This window comes from Triturus cristatus, chromosome 2_2 (genome assembly GCF_964204655.1).
Source record: "Triturus cristatus chromosome 2_2, aTriCri1.1, whole genome shotgun sequence".
NCBI lineage: Eukaryota > Metazoa > Chordata > Amphibia > Caudata > Salamandridae > Triturus > Triturus cristatus.
The window spans coordinates 561,783,194-561,803,291 of record NC_140582.1 but is presented as its reverse complement, the minus strand read 5'-3'; the positions used below and the strand labels follow the sequence as shown (position 1 = coordinate 561,803,291).

Below are 20,098 nucleotides of genomic sequence, written 5' to 3'. Positions count from 1 at the left end.
AATGCTCTAATTAACAATGCAAAAAATGGATGATAGTGATAATTATGATTCAGGGAATGATGGAGATGATTCCAGTACTTACTGTATTTTTATTACTGGCTCTCGATTGCCCAAAACACTCAGTTGATCCTTTGAACCTCAAGTCTGGAGGTAAAATGCAATATGAAGAAATACCCTAATGCTGTTATTGAGAATACATGAAAGGGTGATTATGATAGTTGTAATACCACTGATTTCGACAATGCTAATGCAACAACTCCAATGCTTTTTGCTTTGGTACTGACCCATCAAAAAATCAAAGGTTGTTGGTTGACCCCGTCCCAAATGACAGGAGTATCCCAGAACTAGTGTCAGGTATTCTAGATTGAAATGGTAATCCTGTGTGTGTTCCATCACTTACTCAGCACTCCAATTTCACAGCTCGCACTGTATAAGATCCTAAAATGTATGCCGTTGTCACAAAAAGTGCCTGAGACCCAAAGAATGGTATTAAAAAGGTTTGGTTGTCCTGTCAGCACAAACTGTTAGAGATGGTGGATCCACTTCCTAAGATTTTAGATCTCACAGAATAAGTAAAGGAGTCTAGTGATTCAGTAGCGTGACTTGTCAGGAACCTAGTGAACGTCATTTCTGTAATGGAGAATCAGAATTGCAATCGTAGGGTTATTGTGAAGCCCTCTAGTTGCAATTGTTGGGTAAACGTCTAGGCAGAATTGACCCCTTTAAGATGGCCGCCCTAATTGCTAATTCTTCTGATGTACTTGTGCTAAGGCATGGATATCGCGTGATCCGAGATTTCATCCTCGGCGCGCGCGCATTCCATTGCGCACTTCAATTTGAGTCTTGACAGGAGTAGAAGTTATTTTCATGTCGCGCTACAGTTTTTGTCAAAACTGGTAGCGTCCCTCTTAGTTAATGCACATTCTCTTCAGAAGTGTAGAGTAGCATTCAGACTAGTTCGTCCTCATCACAGCTCCTCGTTTTGGGCAGTTGGTCATCTGTGCTGCCCCTTCCGCTGAGAAGTTCAAAGCTTCCCTCTGCTCGTCGAATTCCTGAGAAGCTTCCTACTGTTTCACGGCTCCGGTAGGCTACCGACAATACGAGGTGAGCCAGTGGAATACCATTGTGACCGGAGACAAGTAAGAGTTAGACTTGGTAAAGACTGCGTCGTGAACACAGCAAGTTACAACTCTGTGATAATAAATGCTCAGTCTCCTCTTTTCCCCCCCCCGCCTTTCATGCGTGCTTCCCTTATCTTACCTCCACCCTTTTCTCCTACCTGGCTTCCTTTTTGCGCGTTCAGTCCTAGGAGCTGAGCATAAGGAGAAAAATCAGCTTTCATTCCAAGGCTTCGCCTTCCCTCCCAGAGATTTGAAATGCAATGAGTACTGACTATCGTTTCATCAAGAAGACTACTCAAACTGCTGTATGTGGTAAATCAGACTCCTCCATTGGGTAGTCGCAGAATTAGAGAGAAAGGTAGGAAGAGAGGCCCATAGAAGAATTAGAGAATTAGGTTAGGAAGGGAGTTTAACTGTTCCTTTTCTCTTCCATGTGCACTAGGAAGTAGCTGTCCCTCAATCCCAGCTGCAATCTTCTGAATATACAGAAAAAAGAAAGAAGAGAAGCAATACTCACGCAGAACCTGGTAGGATACAAAAGAGAGAGAGAGAGAGAGATCGATGAGGAGGAAGAAGTCAGAAGTAGGTACAAGTGTAGTATTGAAGTGTTGTCTCCCTCTGTGCATTAGGTGCTCCCGTATCATCTAAGAAAGACGTCGAAGGAGTTCAGGTCCAGTACGAGTGTCTCTTCTCTGTCCACTTCCCCTTTCCCCCGGCCTGGAGAAGCTGCTTAACGCAGTGAGCTCCGGGAGGCGGGCATTGGGAAAAAGCAACATTCTGCCTCCGTGGAGATTTCAGCGCACCTTCTGACATGACTTGTCTAAATAGGATTATCAAGTTTTGTGTTATGCTTGTAATGCCAATGTGGCTATTTCATTGGAAAGATACAAAGTCTTCTTGTTTAAGATTGATTATAAACTATGTGTAGTTCCACGTTAAGAGGATGGGCCGTAGGCTCAATACATTGCTCACTGAAGAGGCTTTTTGGGAAACATGTAATTAATGAAGGCAGAAGCATTAGCAACTGTTGCAGCAAACATTGCAACTTCAATAACTGGTGACACTAGTACCCATGAGGAGGTGAGATTTAGCAATGCCAACAGCCCTCATTCTTTCCCCAAAGGGGAAGATATTTCAGCTAGAACAGAAGTCAAGGGAGAGCTTTTAATCGAGGTCGGTATCTCGTTTATTTTCTCCCCCTTGTTAAGTGTTTGCAAAATAGATATTTCTTAAATTTAGCTGGTAATTTCACAGAATACATGGGTTCTTCACCATGCAGGATTTGTCCAATAGTTGTTGCGAGGTTTTTCTCAAAGGCCAATTCCTCTATGTTTAGACAAATAAGAGCTCATGTACAATATATGAATGTTCTTTTCCAAGAAAGTCACAGAAGAGCATTCTCTCCACCCTTAGGGTATGGCAAACAACATACTTTTCGTTAAAAAAAAAGAAAAAGAAAAGAACAAAAAAAGAACAGTCATTCCAAAAATTGTGGTAAATTTTCATCTCAAGGATATCGTTTTTCCAGGAGAATGGATGGTGAAGCTTGAACTCAAGGACTCTTAACTCTCAGTTCCAATTTGTCTGGAACACTTGTGGATCATTTAATTTAAATGGCATCAAAAGTTACCATTTTAAGTCTCACCCCTTTGATCTGACTTGTGCTCCATGTTGTTTTACACAATTTCCATATAGATTCCGAATATAAAATATGAGTGTGCTATTTCATGCTTATCAAAAAGAATTAAAGATGATGTCACTTTCTCACACACATCTCAGGCAGTTGGCTAGAATGGTATCTCTGTTGACAGTGTCTATCTAAACTGGATTTCCAGGACCCCATCATTAACATGCACGCTAATGTGTCTAGATCAGACATTTACAGAAGGAAGGTACCCTTAGACAAAAACACTTGAGAAGAGATGACATGGTAGCAAGACCATTTAGTTGCTTGCAATAGTTATACCATCACCAGATTCCCAAATCTAGTCTTAGATTCAGATGCCAGTTTGTGGAGTTCAGGTTCTAGGAGTGTCCAGTTATGCCCTAGTGGGCCATGGTCTGTAAAGGAATTGTCAAAGCAGATCAATTATTTTGATCTTTTGCAGACTCCTTTGTCATTCAATTCCACCAAGGACGAAGCACATTCCACTATACTTTTGTACATGGACAACATTTCAGTGGCACATTACATAAACTGTCTGGGAGGTGCCAAGTCTAAAACCTCTGTAAGGGCAACAAAGCACATTCCACTATACTTTTGTACATGGACAACATTTCAGTGGTACAATACATAAACTGTCTGGGAGGTGCCAAGTCTAAAACCTCTGTAAGGGGCAGAATTTCTTCTTGGCAATACATGGAGGCACATTGTTTCTCCACACATCTGCATAAGAAGAGACTTTATCCATTAGTTTTCCAAACACTGAATTCCCAGTAGGGACTGTTACCAATAGATACAAAAATAAATAGGGCCCCTGTATAAATCAATGCAAAGGCAGGAAAGCAGGGGTATACTAACCATAAACCACACAGAAGTAACCTGCCTGAGACAATAATTTTGCGTAAAATCTCGCTGTACTTTAGGAAAAGCTCACAGTTGCAATAAAGGCATGTGATTCAGACAATATATATAAAAAATACTACAATCATTCAGCAATAGACTTATTTAGTTACAAACTCTTCAATGCTTAATATGAATAATTATTAAATAGATACTAAAAAATAAATATATACATGATGTCTAACAAAATAGCAACCTGAATTTTCATAAATACAGTAAATTAATATTTTTGCTCTGACAACCTCCAATAAGTTTTGCCCCCCACTGCCACTCATACTCATAATCTGAACTCCATACATATCATTCACGCCACATACATCCTTCCTTCACCAGCATACTTCAGATATCAGTAAAACTCAAATACAAGAACAAATAATGTTTAAGGTATAGCAAGGACCAGAGTAGAGCTGCCTGCACTTACAGCTCCAGGAATACTTTTCAAAATGAGTGCATCTTCAATAGCATTGGTGTGTGTCCTATTCCTTAGTACATAATTACATTCTTGTAGAATCATATGGGTAAAGTATTCTAATCAATACATTCGAATGGGTTTAAATCAATCAAATATTCTGGCCTCGCATTTCAGTTCAGTTTATGCACCGTCGCTCGTTTTGGTGAAGGCCATGATCCTAGTCGCACCTTCCTCAGGGCACATATATGTTAAAAACCAAAACTGAAAAAATAGGGGGCAGGTCCCAGAGCTGGGTCCTAAGTACAAATGAATATTAATGTCGGGAGCAAATTTGTATACGTGGTATGCACAAACCTATGAGCCTATTAAAGCATCAAACAAAGAACCTTTAAACTAGTCTAAAAGGTTTACGGCTAACTGCAGTAATACCTGTCACACCATAGTACCATTCCAATGTTCTTCGCAGGAGAGGCACATTTGACCTCCTTTTCCAGATCCTTAGGATCCCTCTGACATCAAGACCTTTTTTTCAAATCTCCCACTCCAGATACATTAAGGATGGCCATAATATTTTCCTCCCACAGCTTGAGATAAAGCTGAGGTGGAAAACTATCACCAGTTGTGATGCTTTAGTGCTTGTACTTGGCAACTTGCTTAAGTACCAGGTTTTTGCAGGTAGTTGCGGTTCACCTGGCCCTTATGTCAACCTCATGTGAGTGCATTGATTTGTGCCAAGGAAGGAGCATCTAGTTACCCAGCATTTTGAGTTCCTTTGAAAGTCATTTCGCAAGGGCATACCACCAGTTGCCATTCTTTAGTACTTGTGTTTGGCAAGTCGCTTAAGTACCAGGCTCTTGCCTTACTAGGACCTTACTAGTGAACTTCTCCCTTCATGGCATAGCTCCACCTGGTAGCTTTTGCCCCCATTGCTGCTGCTGACCCTCTAGTCAGGAGTTCAAAGCCCTCCTCCACCCACAGGCTCCTGCCTGCACCTCATCCCTGGTGGTCTGGTGGTAGAGAGTCACTGCTCTGCTGCTGGACTGCCCTTCTGCCTCTCCTTTTTCCTGCTTTTTCTGCCCTTTTGCCTTGCTTCTACTGCTGCCTTTTTTTCTGCTTTTTGCCTTTTTACTTGTCAATTTTGCACATTTCCTCATGTTTCGCCACCCTTGCGGCTGCTATCCCCCACAGATCTGACCACTCTAATGACTCCTCCTACTCCCCACGTCCCCGCCTTCCAGCTGTCCAGCCCCCCGCACACTACATAACGGCGGCTGCAGCATGGCTGTGCTGCTGGCATGCCAAAGGCAAGCCCGTCTGCGCCCATCCATGCCTGGACCGCGCCCAGTGCCACAGACGCTGGTTCTCGGGCCGCCCACCCATACGAAAGCCTGCACACTCCTCACCCTCAACACAGGATGCCATACCGTCTGCCACCTCGCCTCACCGAAGGACACCCAAGGACTCTTCTCCTGCTGAAACTTCAGCTACATCACGCCTACCTCCACACACCAGCTCCTTCCACTGCCCGCGGACCAACAGGGCACCTGACCGGCTCAGCTGCATCCTCCTCAACATGTGCTCCCTTCACAAACATACCACAGAAATATGGGACCTCCTCGACTCCGCCTTCCCCGACATCGCTTTCCTCACGGAAACCTGGACTAACCCCAACTCTGGACCGGACATCAACACTGCCATCCCTGATGGATACGAAATCACCCGCAAGGACTGCACCGACTGACCAGCAGGAGGCATCACCATTGTCCACAAGAACACCCTCCGCCTGACCACCCACTCGGATTACCCAACAACAACCATGGAACACATCCACTTTCAGATCCAGCTCCAGCTCTAGACCAACCCCAACACCACCCTGACAAGCATCCTCGTCTACAGGCCTCCTGGTCCCACCCGCCCTTCCCCAACACAATTTTCAACCTCTTCGCACCCTAGGCTCTCACATCCACAAATTACATCCTACTCTTCAACCTCAATCTCCACCTGGACAAGCCCAGTGACCAGAACACTGCATCCCTTCTAGAGTAGCGCGCCAACATCTGACTTAAACAGCTTATCACAGCTTCAACCCATGCAGCAGGACACATGCTTGATGCCGTCTTGGTCGCCACTGGAAACATCTCCTACAGACACATCACCAAACTCCTCTGGACTGACCAACACTGCATGCACTTCACCTTCACCAAGCCCACCGGACACCACCGCCCTCACCGCCCACCCCCCGTCGCAGCTGGAAAAATGTCACCAAAGAACATCTCACCTTCTTACTCAGCACTACCACACCACCAGCATCAGCAGACACAACCTCCACCAATGGATCTCCAACTGCGCCGACACAATAGCACCCCTCAGTAATGCCAAGTCAAGCAACACTCCAAGAAAGGCAGCTGGTTCACTCCCACCCTTCACTAGTCCAGATGCACCTGCAGACTACTTGAGAAGATATGGAGGAACATCAAAATAGCCGTCAACGCACACCACCTCCTCCTCAAAACCACAAAGAAAATGGCCTTCCAAGACTTATTTAACGCCATTGCATACAACAGCAAAGAACCCTTTACCATTGTCAAGGAATTCTCCAGGCCCAACAGTGAGACCACAGACATACCCCCTCCTCTGCAAAAAACTTGCCACCTTCTTCCATCCCAAGATCAGAAGTATCTACGACAGCTTAGAAACCCAAGACCCTCCCACCACGCCCGACACCACCACACGAAACCATGCTGCACCCCAACAGATCCTGCTCAACTGGACTCCGCTCACCACAGACGGCACACTCAAGACCATGAAGAGTATCCACTTTGGAGCCCCTTGGGACCACTGCCTGTATTACATCTTCCATAGAGCAGCCACCTCCATCGCACACGAGCTAGGCCGCACCATCAACTGCTCCATCGAGACTGCTACCTTCCCCGATGACTGGAAACATGCTGACATCAACCCCCTGCTGAAGAAGCCATCCGCCGACCTGACAGACCTCAAGAACTTCAGACCATCTCCCTCCTCCCATTCCCAACCATGCTCATAAAGAATGCCATCAACGCCCAACTCTCTGAGTTCATCGAAGGGAACCACATCCTGGACATATCCCAATCCAGATTCCGAAGCAACCACAGCACCAAGACTGCACTCCTCGCCGCCACTGATGATATACAATCTCTCCTCAACCAAGGTGAAAACGCAGCACACATTGTACTGGAATTCTAGGCCACCTTCAATAACGTCTCCTACCACACCCTAATCACAAGATTCCGAGATGCCGGCATTCACGACAAGGCCCTGGACTGGATCCACTCCTTCCTTGCCAGCTGAACACAGTGAGTAAGACTACCTCCATTCCTCTCAGAAACTACAGAGATCAGCTGCAGAGTACCCTGGGCCTCCTCCCTGAGCCCTACCCTCTTCAACGTCCATTTTGCCCCCCTTGCTGCCATCATCAGAAACCACGGACTCAACATGGTCTCCTACACCGACGACACCCAGCTGATCCTCTCCCTTTCCAATGAACCCACAGCCACCAGGATCAACTTCCTAAGCGGGATGAAGGCCATTTCCACCTGGATGAAAGATAGCTGCCTCAAGCTCAACTCGGACAAGACCGATGTAGTCATCCTGGGACCCACCCCCTCAGCCTGGGATGAATCCTTTTGGCTGGCCGCACTAGGAATCCCCCCATTCCGATGGACCACGCATGCAACCTTAGCATCATACTGAACTCCTCCCTCACAATAAACCGGCAGATCAAAGGAGTATCCTCATCTTGCTTCGCCTGTTTCAAAAGACATTCAGATGAATCCCCACAGAATCCAATAAAAAGGTTACCCACTCAATCATCACCAGCAGACTTGACTATGGCAATGCACTCTACACCGGTGTCTCCCAGAAACTCATCAGGAAACTACAAATCATTCAAAATCCAGCAGCCAGACTGGTCCACAACACCTACCGCCGATGCCACATCACTGAACGACTTCGAAAACTCCACTGGCTTCCAGTCAACAAAAGAATCACTTTTAAACTTCTCACACATGCCTACAAAGCTCTCCACGACGCAGGACCTGAATATCTGAACCACTGACTCTCATTCCACGTACCCACCAGACACCTTCGTTCTACTCAACTGGCCCTGGCCAACGTCCCACGGATCCCAAGATAAAAACTGGAGGAAGATACTTCACCTTGCCGCCAAGAGCTGGAACACCCTGCCTCTCAATCTCAGGCAATCCCAGTTGCTGACTCAATTCAGGGAAGATATCAAGACCTGGCTCTTCGACTGAACCCCTGCGCCTAGATGGATCAGCAGCCCCCCAAGCGCTGTGAGATTCTCAAGGGTAGTCATGCTATATAAACCCCTTATTGGTTGATTGATCGATTGAAGGTCGTTTTGGTTCACCTAGCCCTTGATGTCAACCTCCTGTGGGTTCATTGACTTCAGCCCCAGTGGAAGGATTCACTCTGGCACCTAAAACATGAAGCAAGGCCTCCTCTACTCCAAGTGCCCTTGCTAAGTGACTTTCAAAGGAACTCAAAATGCTGGGTAACTAAACGCTCCTTCCTTGGCTTCCAAGATATCTAGGGTGGAAAAATGTGAAAGAAAACTCCTTTAGGCACCACAGTAATCCTCCCACTGGGGCAGGAGTCAATGCACCCACAGGAGGTTGACATCAAGGACTGGCTTAACCACAACTACCTGCAAACACCTGGTACTTAAGTAAGTTGCAAAGGACTAAAGCATTGCAACTGGTGGCAGTTTACTCTATCTCAAGCTGTGGAAAGAAAATATTATGAACATCCTCAAAGTGTTTGGAGTGGGAGACTTGAAAAAAGGCCTCAATGTCAGAAGAATCCTAGCGATCTGGAAAATCGAGATCAAATATGCTTCTCCTGTGAAGAACATTTGAATGGTACTAAGGTGTGGCAGGTGTTGCTGCAGTTAGCTGTAAACCTTTATGACAAATGTAAGGGTTGTTTGTTTGGCATTTGGTTGATGCTTCAATAGGCTCATATGTTTCTGCGTACAATGTATACAAATTAGCTCAGGACAATAATCTTCACTAGTACTTAGGACCCAGCTCTGGGACCTGCCCCTTCTTTTTTTCAGTTTTGTTTGTTAACATATGTGTACCTCCTGAGGAAGGTGCGACTAGGATTGTGGTCTTCACCGAAATGTGTGTCGGCGCATACTAAGAAGTGATACGCAAAGACCAACATTTTCGATCCAGGTAATCCCATTCAAATGTATTGATTAGAATACTTTACCCATATGATTCTACAAGAATGCAATTATTTACTAAGGATTAGGACACACACCAATGCTATTGAAGATGTACTCATTTTAAAAATTATTCCGAGATCTTTAAGTGGAGGCAGTTCTACTCTGATCCTTGCTATAATTTAATCGTTCTTGTGTTTTTTGTATTTGATTTTTAACTGATATCTGAGAAAATGCTGGTGGGGGAAGGATGTATTATGCATAAATTATATGTATACAGTTATGATTATGAGTATGATTGGCTGTGGGGGGCGAAACTTCTTGGAGGTTCTCAGAGCAAAAATGTTAATTTACTGTGTTTATTTAAATTTAGGTTGTTATTTTGTTAGACACGATATATATATTTCTTTTTGGTATATATTTTAAAATTATTCATATTAAACATTAAAGGTTTTGTAACTAAATAAGACTATTGCTGTATGAATGAAGTATTTTTTATATACATTGTCTGAATCACATGGCTCTATTGTGACTGTGAGCTTTCCCTAAACTACAGCAAGATATTACACCAAATTATTATATGAGGCAAGTTACTTCTGCATGTTGCCACTAGAGCTTTGTCTCATCTTTTCACTCACAATTGCCCCCTTACAATATCATCGTGCTCTAGCCATAAACAATCTGTAGCAAAATTGTTTGCTGGTCACAATTGCGTTTTTACTTCATTTGTCATGATCTCCAGATGGCTGGTTCATATCCTTATAGTAAATGCCCTGGCAGTTCTAATTTTCCCTCTCTGGGTTGTTCTATCCTGCTCCCTATCTCTTGTAAAAATGGCCATAGATCTTCAAGTATTGCTTCCATTTCACTTTCACCTCCTCCAAGAACCCTACAGCAAGAGTCAAAATTTGATCCTATCCAGCAATCTTCAGATGATGGCTATAAACTTTTCTGGTAATCGTGGCCACTGAAAGATCTCCTGCATTCAACTGCTAGTCTCTTAAAATCTTCCGGGGCGCAGGGTACCACCAGGACTTATTTATTTATTTACCATATTTTATTGGGGTTTTACTTATGTACTTCATTATCATGTTACAATTAATGTTACTGTGTATTATTGAACCAGTTGGCGCTATTGTCATCCCCGTTTCCTTCAACATCATTAACATTCCCAACTCACCCCCACCTTACCCCTTGAGTCGATTCCTTGCTACGATGCTGTCAGCTTTGTGTGGCATATATGTACACTTTAAAGGTTGTCGTGCCTATGCATGCGCAGGATATGGATATGGGAGCTAGGGGGGTGGTCAGTGAGGGGCCGCTATATGTGTGGCCTGTCTCATTCTCTCTCCTCCCTATTCTGGGAATGCAGGTCATGAGGGCAAGGCTGTGTCAGCGTCAGAATCCATGGCCACTAATTTGTCGACTAGTCCTCCCCAGGTCCTGGCTGCATCCATTGTGCATATGCCACATCGGGCTTCCCTTAGGAGTATACTCCCTTCGCATCCCGTCCATTTTTACAGTTTTCTCCTCCATGTTTCTATCCTCTGCACTCTCACCGATTTCCAGTTCCTATTAATGTCCCGCTTGGCCAGGACAGAAGCAAGATCTTGGAATTTCCCTGCTACGTTTGTTTTAGCTGTGTGCGGGAACCATCCCAGCAGGCAGTGATCCGGAGAATGAGGAATCTCCCTGTCACTGATAGTTTCAACTACAGTTATGACCTCCTTCCAATACATAGTCAGGATAGGACACCCCCAGAGCATGTTTAGGATATGCGCTTCCCATTCACCAAATCTGGGGCAAGCAGCCTCCTACGATTGGAAGTATTTCCTAATTCTCACCGGGGTACGGTACGCCCTGTTCAATATATAATAGTTTATTAACTTACGGTACGCATTTCATGAGACCTTTGGTGTCCTATCTACTACGGCACCCCAGTCCACTTCAGGGATTGGGATTTCCAGGTCTTCCTCCCACTGCGTTCGCAAGCGCTCCATTGGTCGCTGGAGATCATTACATATCACTTTGTAAAGGCATGAGACCGTTTCGATTGTGCCTGACGACAGGGTCACATACAAACAGCAGCTCAGCGCCCATGGCTCTGTGGACCCGGTACCCCAGTGTTTCCTGAATGCCGTGGTGTGGGCCCTGTGTAGGAGGAAGTGGCCTCAGGGTAGTTCGAATTCTGCATGAAACGCATCAAACTGGAGTAGCTGAGTCTCTGAATAGACCTACCGTAGTCGCCCCGCTTCTATCCAGGTATTCAATCCCACCCATCTCCTGCCATGGGGCAGATGTCGAAGCATGGTGAAGGGTAAATCAGGAGAATAGGGGGTTCTACTACAAGTCTTTTGCAAGACTCTTGCCCAACATTGGGCTATGACTCTGATCTCTCCAGTGTTTCCAGTGGGTCACCGTCTTACTCACAAGAATATTTTGGTGAGGTCAGAAGACACTGGTGTGAATAGGTTCAGGGCCCTGTTAGGGTTTCTTCTGGACACCTCCACTGGATCAGCCAATTTAGCTGTGCTGCAATATAGTAAGCTTCACAGTCCGGGACAGCCAACCCTCCAGTTACTGTGGAGCGCTGTAATGTAGCCAGTGCCACTCATCTGCAGCCCGTGCCCCAGATATACGATACAACCTGTGAGTCTAGGTCCCAGAATATTGTCTTGGAGATCCACACCAGGAGCGTGCAGAAGAAGTATAACAATCATGCAACGCCACGATTTTCAGAAGGGCCACTCTGCCCACCACTGACAATGGTAGCAATTTCCAAAACTGCATAGAAGAGCGGAGGGAGAGAATCGCTCTACCTACATTGCCCTCTAAGAGGTTGGAGGCATCATGATATATCTGTACCCCTAAATACGCCAGGCATCTGGGTTCCCACTGGAGGCGATCTAGTTCATCTGGGGGGGGGGCCCGTTGGATGTCATGGGGAGGTGTCGGGACTTCGGCCAATTTACTTTCAAGCCAGACAGCAGACCAATGCGTTCCAGCATATTCCTTGCTCCCATCAGGTCTTCTCTCTTGGAGAAAGAGGAGGAGATCATCCGCATATAAAGTGAGTCCAACACTGTCATTCTCTGGTAGTTTCGTCCAGTTCACGCGCATGAGGCCAGAGGCTCCATAGGTAGCGCAAAGAGCAGAGTGGACAACCACCAGGACTTATGAAACAGCTTGGCATGCTTGAGATTGGTTGCTGGGAAAAAGGGATATGCTATCTTAGTTTAGAAAATAGTACTACAGTTCTAATTGTTCTTGTCTCACTGGTATCTCAGGACAAGTCTTTCAGGACTGTTAATGGCTACAGCTCAGCTATTCTGCTGACCCTTAGTTTTTTTTTAGGACAACTCTTATGGGAACATCCTTATGTCAGTAGTTGCATATAATATATATGGCCTTCTCACATGGGATCCTAAACTAATTCTGCAATAGTACCAAATGTGGCCGAACAATGACACCTTCGTTTTGAAAGAGTTATGAAATATGTTTTTCTGCTTATTTTCCTTCTCATGCAAAGTTATGTTTAGTGTGACTAATATGAATGAAAGACTACTCATTTAAGAACATTTTCTCCACATGTTTTAATCTATCTACATACCCCATGTTCCTGTGGCTTCACCAACTTTAGCTAGATGGACCAAAGCTATATTTTTGGGTGAAATAGATGTATAATCCTTCATGGCTTATTACACCTGATGAGACATGGCCTCTAAAGTCATTTTAGTTAGAACAAGTTTAGAGGACTTTCTTGGATTTGCTGATTGGTCCAGACGATCAACATTCAGGAAGTTTTATTTCAAAGCGGTTGCTCATATATTTTTTCGTAGTAGTGACTGTGCTGCAAACAGGTATAATATGAGTCTCTGGTCTTGTATAAAACTGCAGATTTTCCTCGCTAGAACAGTCTATATCTTGGCAGATGTTTTGTTTGCCCCCATTACATTTTCTGTACTACAAATGTTCTTGACTTTCTTTCAACTTCATTTTCTACAGCTCCTGCTTCTTCCTAAAGCTTCATCTCAACAGGACACATAGCACATGAGCCTCTATGCTCCTGTATTTTACTGATAAGCCATCTGGAGACTTGTACGAAGTTGTTCTGCTGTTTCTGTTTGCTTTCTTCTGATATTGTTCTATTATATCATTTAGGAAGCTTAATTTGTCTTCTTCAGGAAAAGAAGCTGCCACTCACTGATGACTTCTGATGACACACCTTTCGTTTGTGATCCATGGTTTGCTGCAAAGGTAGTTTTTCTCTTATAGGTGGTAGCTATAATAAAAGTAGCAAGTTAAGAATGCATAGTTGCTTCCTTGTCAAAATCGGTACCTTCCTTCATTTTTCTATCTAGGAAAATGTGCATTCTTTTATGAGGCATGCACACCTCTCATCACACAAAATATGTGTCATGGATTAACCCCATAACATTTAAATTTAAGAGCATTGCTCAATAACACAATCCCTCACCTGCAAAAACTCTCTGACATTGGAACCAAGGACTCGCAGGATAGTATCGTAGCCAGATTCTTGACAAAATACGAAAAACATCTTCCCAAACATTTGAAGAATATCTCCGGCATTGAGATCTGTTGAGAATGTTAAATTACAACAAGTTAGTGTTCTCTCTTGTTATATAAAGTATGACTAAATATTCACACATTTCCTCATTTGCATGTCTTTAATAACATTTGATGCTGTTACTCTTCAGGACCCATAGAACAGCTAGGTAACACTATCCTGGCCGCCTCTGCTGCCATCTTTAAGTGAAAGCGCTAGGCACCGTACCCCAATGAATGGTGCTTTCCTCATTGCATTGCGAATTCTCCCCTGACCTGAGGGCAGTGCATTTTTGAAAGGCATCTGGGTATTTGAAGATTCAAGTCTGTCTTGCACTGTGCAGGAGGAAACCCAGGCTGCATTTGAACAGTGGCAGTGGGTGCAGTGAGAGACTGTACCTGCCACCAGGAGATCTCTGGTTTGAAATGTATTCAGTAATGTGCTATTCCTCATGACAGATTTATTAAAGTAACAAGTCAATGAGTGCATCCAACACATTGAGTGGCTTTATGTCATTCTCTTTGAAATATTCAAAGGAGAAAAATCCTCCAAAGGTCATTGGCAGATGAAATAATGCATTAATTCAAATAGAAAAAAGAAAAATGAATAATTGATGGAAAGAATGCTGAACAATGTCAAACATTCACCGCTAGTACAAAGATCTGGGCCTAAATCCATCGTTTTTTTTCTCCCCATGCCGTTCCATTTTAAACCCAGCCATATTCAAATCAAGCTTGACATTGTTCCCCATTGGAACAGTCCAGCCCGAACTGCCAGGCCATGTCCTCCCTGGTTCGGAAACAAGCATCCTGGGACCGGTTTCTGGGTATCACTCCTCATCAGCCAGGCTAGCTTGACTCCAGCGGCAAAGAGAGCACGGGACCCATCATCTGTTCTTTTTGCATTAATCCAAATAGAAGACATCACCAGTAATTTGGGGAGAAGGGGGTCGATGTTTATTAAAAATTATAATCCGCCTTAAATATTGCAGATCCAGCCATGGGCATTTACATTTAAACTGGCATTCCAAAGAGGGGGGCAGCATGAGCTCATCTCCCAGCCTCTTATGCCTTTTGCATCCTGTCCCACAGGCTCTCTATGAAATGAAACTAATTTATTTTCCACTCTACAACCTGACAGTTTCCACCAAGCTCTTAAGTCTTCTGTCAGACTGTTCTTTAGTGAGGAAAATAGCTTTGCGGGCAGAAGGTGGCGGTGCCCAATCGAATCAAATACATTCAGCCACTGCAATGAATTCCTCCGTGAACTCATTTTATATTCTAAATGCTTTGAGAGCATTCCCGCAAGTCCGCCTAAATCTTTTGTAAAAGGGCACCCTGCAGCAGCAGTACGTGTTTAGCATATGATTCCCTAAATGCTTGAAGTAGGAAATGACTGCAGTATTTCAGGTGTCAAAAAAGTTTATTTAATAATATATAGACATTAAAAACACATCCAAAACTCAACATGATGAATTACCACTTCACCTGATGACGCAACCTATTGGTCTATCATAAACTTCCGCTTGTCGAAAGAGTTCTTGACAAGGTGAGGCTGTTACTCATTTGCTAATCTACGATATACTCTTACTGCATGAAAATAACAGTCACATCAGCTGAATATTGGAATTTGGATTATATTATGGGTACTGGAAGTTGTGGTGCGTGGTGCGGCGGTGCTCTAGCACCTGCGCTTAATTTGAGCAGGTGGTTTATTGTGCTCAGCACAGGCACTTAATCATCAACACCGGTGCTTTTCATGAGTAGCAGTTAAGGACACATTCATTTATGTAGGCAAGGGGAGATTACATGATTTGCCCAGAATCACCAGAATTGAGCCAACACCAAGACTCGAATCTGGTACCCCTGCTCCGACGTCGGTAGCTCTGTCCATTATGCCACATCATCTTCGCATTTTCATGGCTAGTAGTTGGTTCTGTTTTAGGCGGCGCTAACAGGAGATATGGGCTGGTGTAAGCTGCCTCCTCAAGAGAGCCCAAGCACTTATTTTTTTTTACAAATTAACCCCTGCCTAGCACCCCCAAAATAACTATGCTGGAGTTCAGAAGGTTAATTGCAATAAAGAGGCTTTGATTTAATATCTTCTGACAAAATGCTGCTTATTTGTTTGATAAGGTGATTGGTGTTTGCTTTTCTTTCTCTGACCGCAAAGTGGAGGATTTTGTAATGTGAACCTAGAGGCAATCTAGCTGGCGCAGAGTGTGAAAGGAAAGGCTGTAGGTTGTCAAGTGTATAGGACAAAAGTTAAATACTTGTAAATGAGCTTTACAAATATTTCAAAATCTATCAGCATCAAGGAAAGGAAAACGAGTGCATTAACAAATGACGATGCCTAATCATATTTCGCAGGAGGGCATAGAAGGTGATACATCAAAAAGGGAATTACCCCGAAAGAGAAATTTATATTATTATATTTATTAGCACTATGAGCACCCAAATATCAATGCCCCTGGCTCATTCAAACCTCTTGTGTTTTTGCCACGTAAGCGGCAATCCAATACCATTCACAAACCGCATCTATTGTTACAGTCTGTGTGAATGAAAACTCCTATGTGACTATGTGTTTCCCTTAAATAGTGTGCTGTGAAGAGCTGCTAATATAAAGGCATAAAGAACAGGAAAAATGTGAAAGGCAGGCAGTGCCTCACGGAAGTAGCCCCAACGAGGTTGTGTAGACTGGTACTCGCCTACTACCTCACTTTCTCATCATAGGCTGCTGCCGCCAAAACAGAAAAGAAGGAGTGCTGGAAACCTCATACTAATCCTAATGCCTAGTGTCTGGTAAAAAACTCATATCGTGACGTGTGTCTATATTTGAAAAAAAGGGGAAGTGTCGACCCAGAGACAGGAAGACTGAGTCTGATCAGGACCCAAGTCGCTCCGATTAAAACCGAGCAGTACTACACTGGCTATGTGAAACTTTATTCGATGCTGTGTAACTGCTCATTAAAACCAACATGTTTCGTTGCCTGATTAAATTTAACGGCAACTTCTTCAGGGCTAGGGTCGACTGGCCTCTCTGCGTCGCTAGTTCAGACCAGCGATTTGTCTATCAGCACCTGGGGGAAACACAATTAAAACACACACTCAGTTTGGCACCCATGTGGATCATCTGGGTCCTTCACAAGTACATGAGAGCGATTGCTCATACAGGTCGGTGCCTGCAACATATCTGACGTTCATATTTACCATCAAAGATGATGTCTGTCAGCATACCTGAACCTTCAGTATGTGTGGATGTATATGATATCATAAAAACCTGGGCTGCTTGCCCAACGGCTGCGGAATCACGTTTCTAGAGAGGCACAGAGATACACACAGTAGTTAAACATCTCAGTTTGGGCTATACAATCACATCTACTCATGTGTCTGTTGTCCACTTTGTTAAAACCCATTGTTTCAATACTCCAGGAATACACAGGTGATACCAGCGTTGCGTTATTTCCCCGGTTTGTATTATCACTTCAGTGCATATTATGTGCCATAGAAAATGATACCGGCTAACAACGCTGCTCTACGTGTATTGCTAATACTTCAACTAACTAAATATTAGATAGACGACACCCCCCAGTATCAGGCGGTCCCACAGTTGTACCTTTCCGCCATCTAACTCAGGATAGGGGCTACGTCTATCAGTAGTGTCTACGGGTCGTGGGGTATGCCTGATCAGAGTATCACCTCATTGTGGTCTTACCTCGTCAGCCTTGCAGTCCGGACGTGGCTCATCCTCCATCACGGACTTCAAGGCTACTTCCTGCTTAAATGCGTGACGCGTGCTGTCATACGCGCATGCGTAGTTGTTTAATGAACGGAATGGCGGCCATATTGTGTAAACCGCTCGCGCTTCCTCAGCTGCACTTAGTGTCTCCACGCCATACCTCTGATTATGTCAAAGATGAGGTATAATTTACTTTTTAAAGCCCAGACTAATGTTACAGACACTGAGGGCGCCGCTTATATGAATGCACTAGATTTTTAATTTGAATTTATATGTGCGTCGACCTCAGCCAAACAGGTATTTAGATACATGGGCATGACTGTCCCCGTGTACTGAGCCCATCTGCTCATATATAAACCCCTAGCGTGTATACTACGGCGGGAAGGTTGTTCTATGTGTACATAAGCGTAAGCCATGTATAGATCTACAATTTGGGACTCTGTAATGTGTACTGATCAAAGACTGTTTAGATACTGGGGAAACCCTATCCCGCTAATCTCTGCCCATCTACTCTTATGTGGACCCCCAGCATACATGTTACAGCGGAGAGATTGTTCACCGACAAAGATCAAGTGTATACTGCCTTACTGTGCCACCTTCCCCCACTCAATGAAATCATTGAGGCCCTGTTGGTCTGCTTTCTCTTGGAAAATCCAACGAGCCTCCTTAGTCGATAGCCTGGCTTCCATGTTATAGGAGTCACCAAACACTCGCTCCAGTACCACCCATCGTAACTCTCTGGGGCTGTGTCCGGCCACCAAAAAATGCTGGACCAGCTTCGTGGTCAATTTGCCCACCCTGATGGTACTTAGGTGTTCCTGTACTCTGATCTTTATTTTACGTGTGGTGAGACCGATGTACTGAAGACCACAGGGACACATCAGTCTGTAGATGACATTATTCGTGTTGCAGTTACTGAATGTGTTTAAGTGCCAGGTCTTACCACCTACCAAAGTGACACTTTTAGTTGGAGTGGTAAGTTCGCACACTGTACATCCGCCACATTGGTAGTGTCCAGGCGGGATGCCAGTATCCTTGTTCTTATACTGGGGTCGTGAGTATACTAGGCGGTCACGTAGATTGGTAGACCGCTTAAAGGCAAATCGTGGTTGTGGCATCGTCATAGTCGGGGTGTTCAACAGGGGCCAATGTTTCCTGATCACTTGTCTAACTTTGGTGGACAAGGGGCCAAAGGTAGTGACCACCGGAATGCAATCCCCTTTGGTTTTAGGTGTTCTCTCCAAGAAAGCAGCTCTGGGAGTATTCAAAGCTCGTTTCCTTGCTTGTTTGATTATCTTAGTGGGGTATGATCGTTCCTCCAATTTGCAAGACAGGGCATTAGCTTGTGTAACAAACTCCTCTGTGGACGAACAGTTCCTGCGATAACGCAGGAACTGTCCTACGGGCAGGTTATCTCTCAAGGCCCTGGGGTGGTAAGATCTATAGTGCAGCAGGGAATTCTTGTCCGTAGGTTTCTGATGGACATTAGTGACAAGTTTATGATTTTCCGCCCTGATGTCTAAATCCAAGTATGTGGCTACTGTGTTACTGATGGTCCATGTGAATTTAAGACATTCATCTAGGCTGTTGAGCCACACGAGGAATCCGTCCAGGTCAGTCCTGGATCCCGTCCATATGCATAAAACATCGTCAATATATCGCCTCCAGAGGGCAATGTTCCTCTGGAAGGGATTATCGCGATGCAGGACGTGGCCGGTCTCAAATTGGCCCACGTAAATACAAGCCAGACTGGGGGCAAATGTAGCCCCCATAGAAGTCCCGGACACTTGTAGGTATAGCTGATCTTTGTAGGCCAAAAAATTTCTTGTAAGGGCCAGTTCAACACATTGGAGCACAAAAGTTTGTGGGACGTCATAGAACCATTCACATTCCCCCAGGGCCCGTGCTGCTGCCACCAGCGTGGCTTCCTGGGGGATGCTCGTGTATAACGATTCTATATCAATCGTGACAAGGAATTGATGTTGGGGGTCATACTCAATATCATGTAAGATCCTTAAAACATCGGTAGTGTCCTGTACGTATGATGGTTGGGTGATCACACATTCCCTCAGGAAAAAATCGGCATACTGGGACAATGGTTCCAGAACAGATTGAATCCCCGAGACGTTGGATTTTCCAAGAGAAAGCAGACCAACAGGGCCTCAATGATTTCATTGAGTGGGGGAAGGTGGCACAGTAAGGCAGTATACACTTGATCTTTGTCGGTGAACAATCTCTCCGCTGTAACATGTATGCTGGGGGTCCACATAAGAGTAGATGGGCAGAGATTAGCGGGATAGGGTTTCCCCAGTATCTAAACATTCTTTGATCAGTACACATTATAGAGTCCCAAATTGTAGATCTATACATGGCTTATGCTTATGTACACATAGAACAACCTTCCCGCCGTAGTATACACGCTAGGGGTTTATATATGAGCAGATGGGCTCAGTACACGGGGACAGTC

At 44.5% G+C, this 20,098-nt stretch overlaps 1 protein-coding gene across 1 annotated transcript in view; it reads right to left on the bottom strand.

Annotated features, from left to right (window-relative positions):
• GUCY1B1 (guanylate cyclase 1 soluble subunit beta 1) overlaps window positions 1-20,098 on the bottom strand; it is a 377,660-nt gene that overhangs the window by 232,144 nt on the left and 125,418 nt on the right. The window contains exon 4 of the mRNA XM_085641713.1: window positions 13,804-13,922. Within this exon, the coding sequence (XP_085497839.1) occupies window positions 13,804-13,922 (119 nt within the window). The remainder of the gene's footprint in view (window positions 1-13,803; window positions 13,923-20,098) is intronic.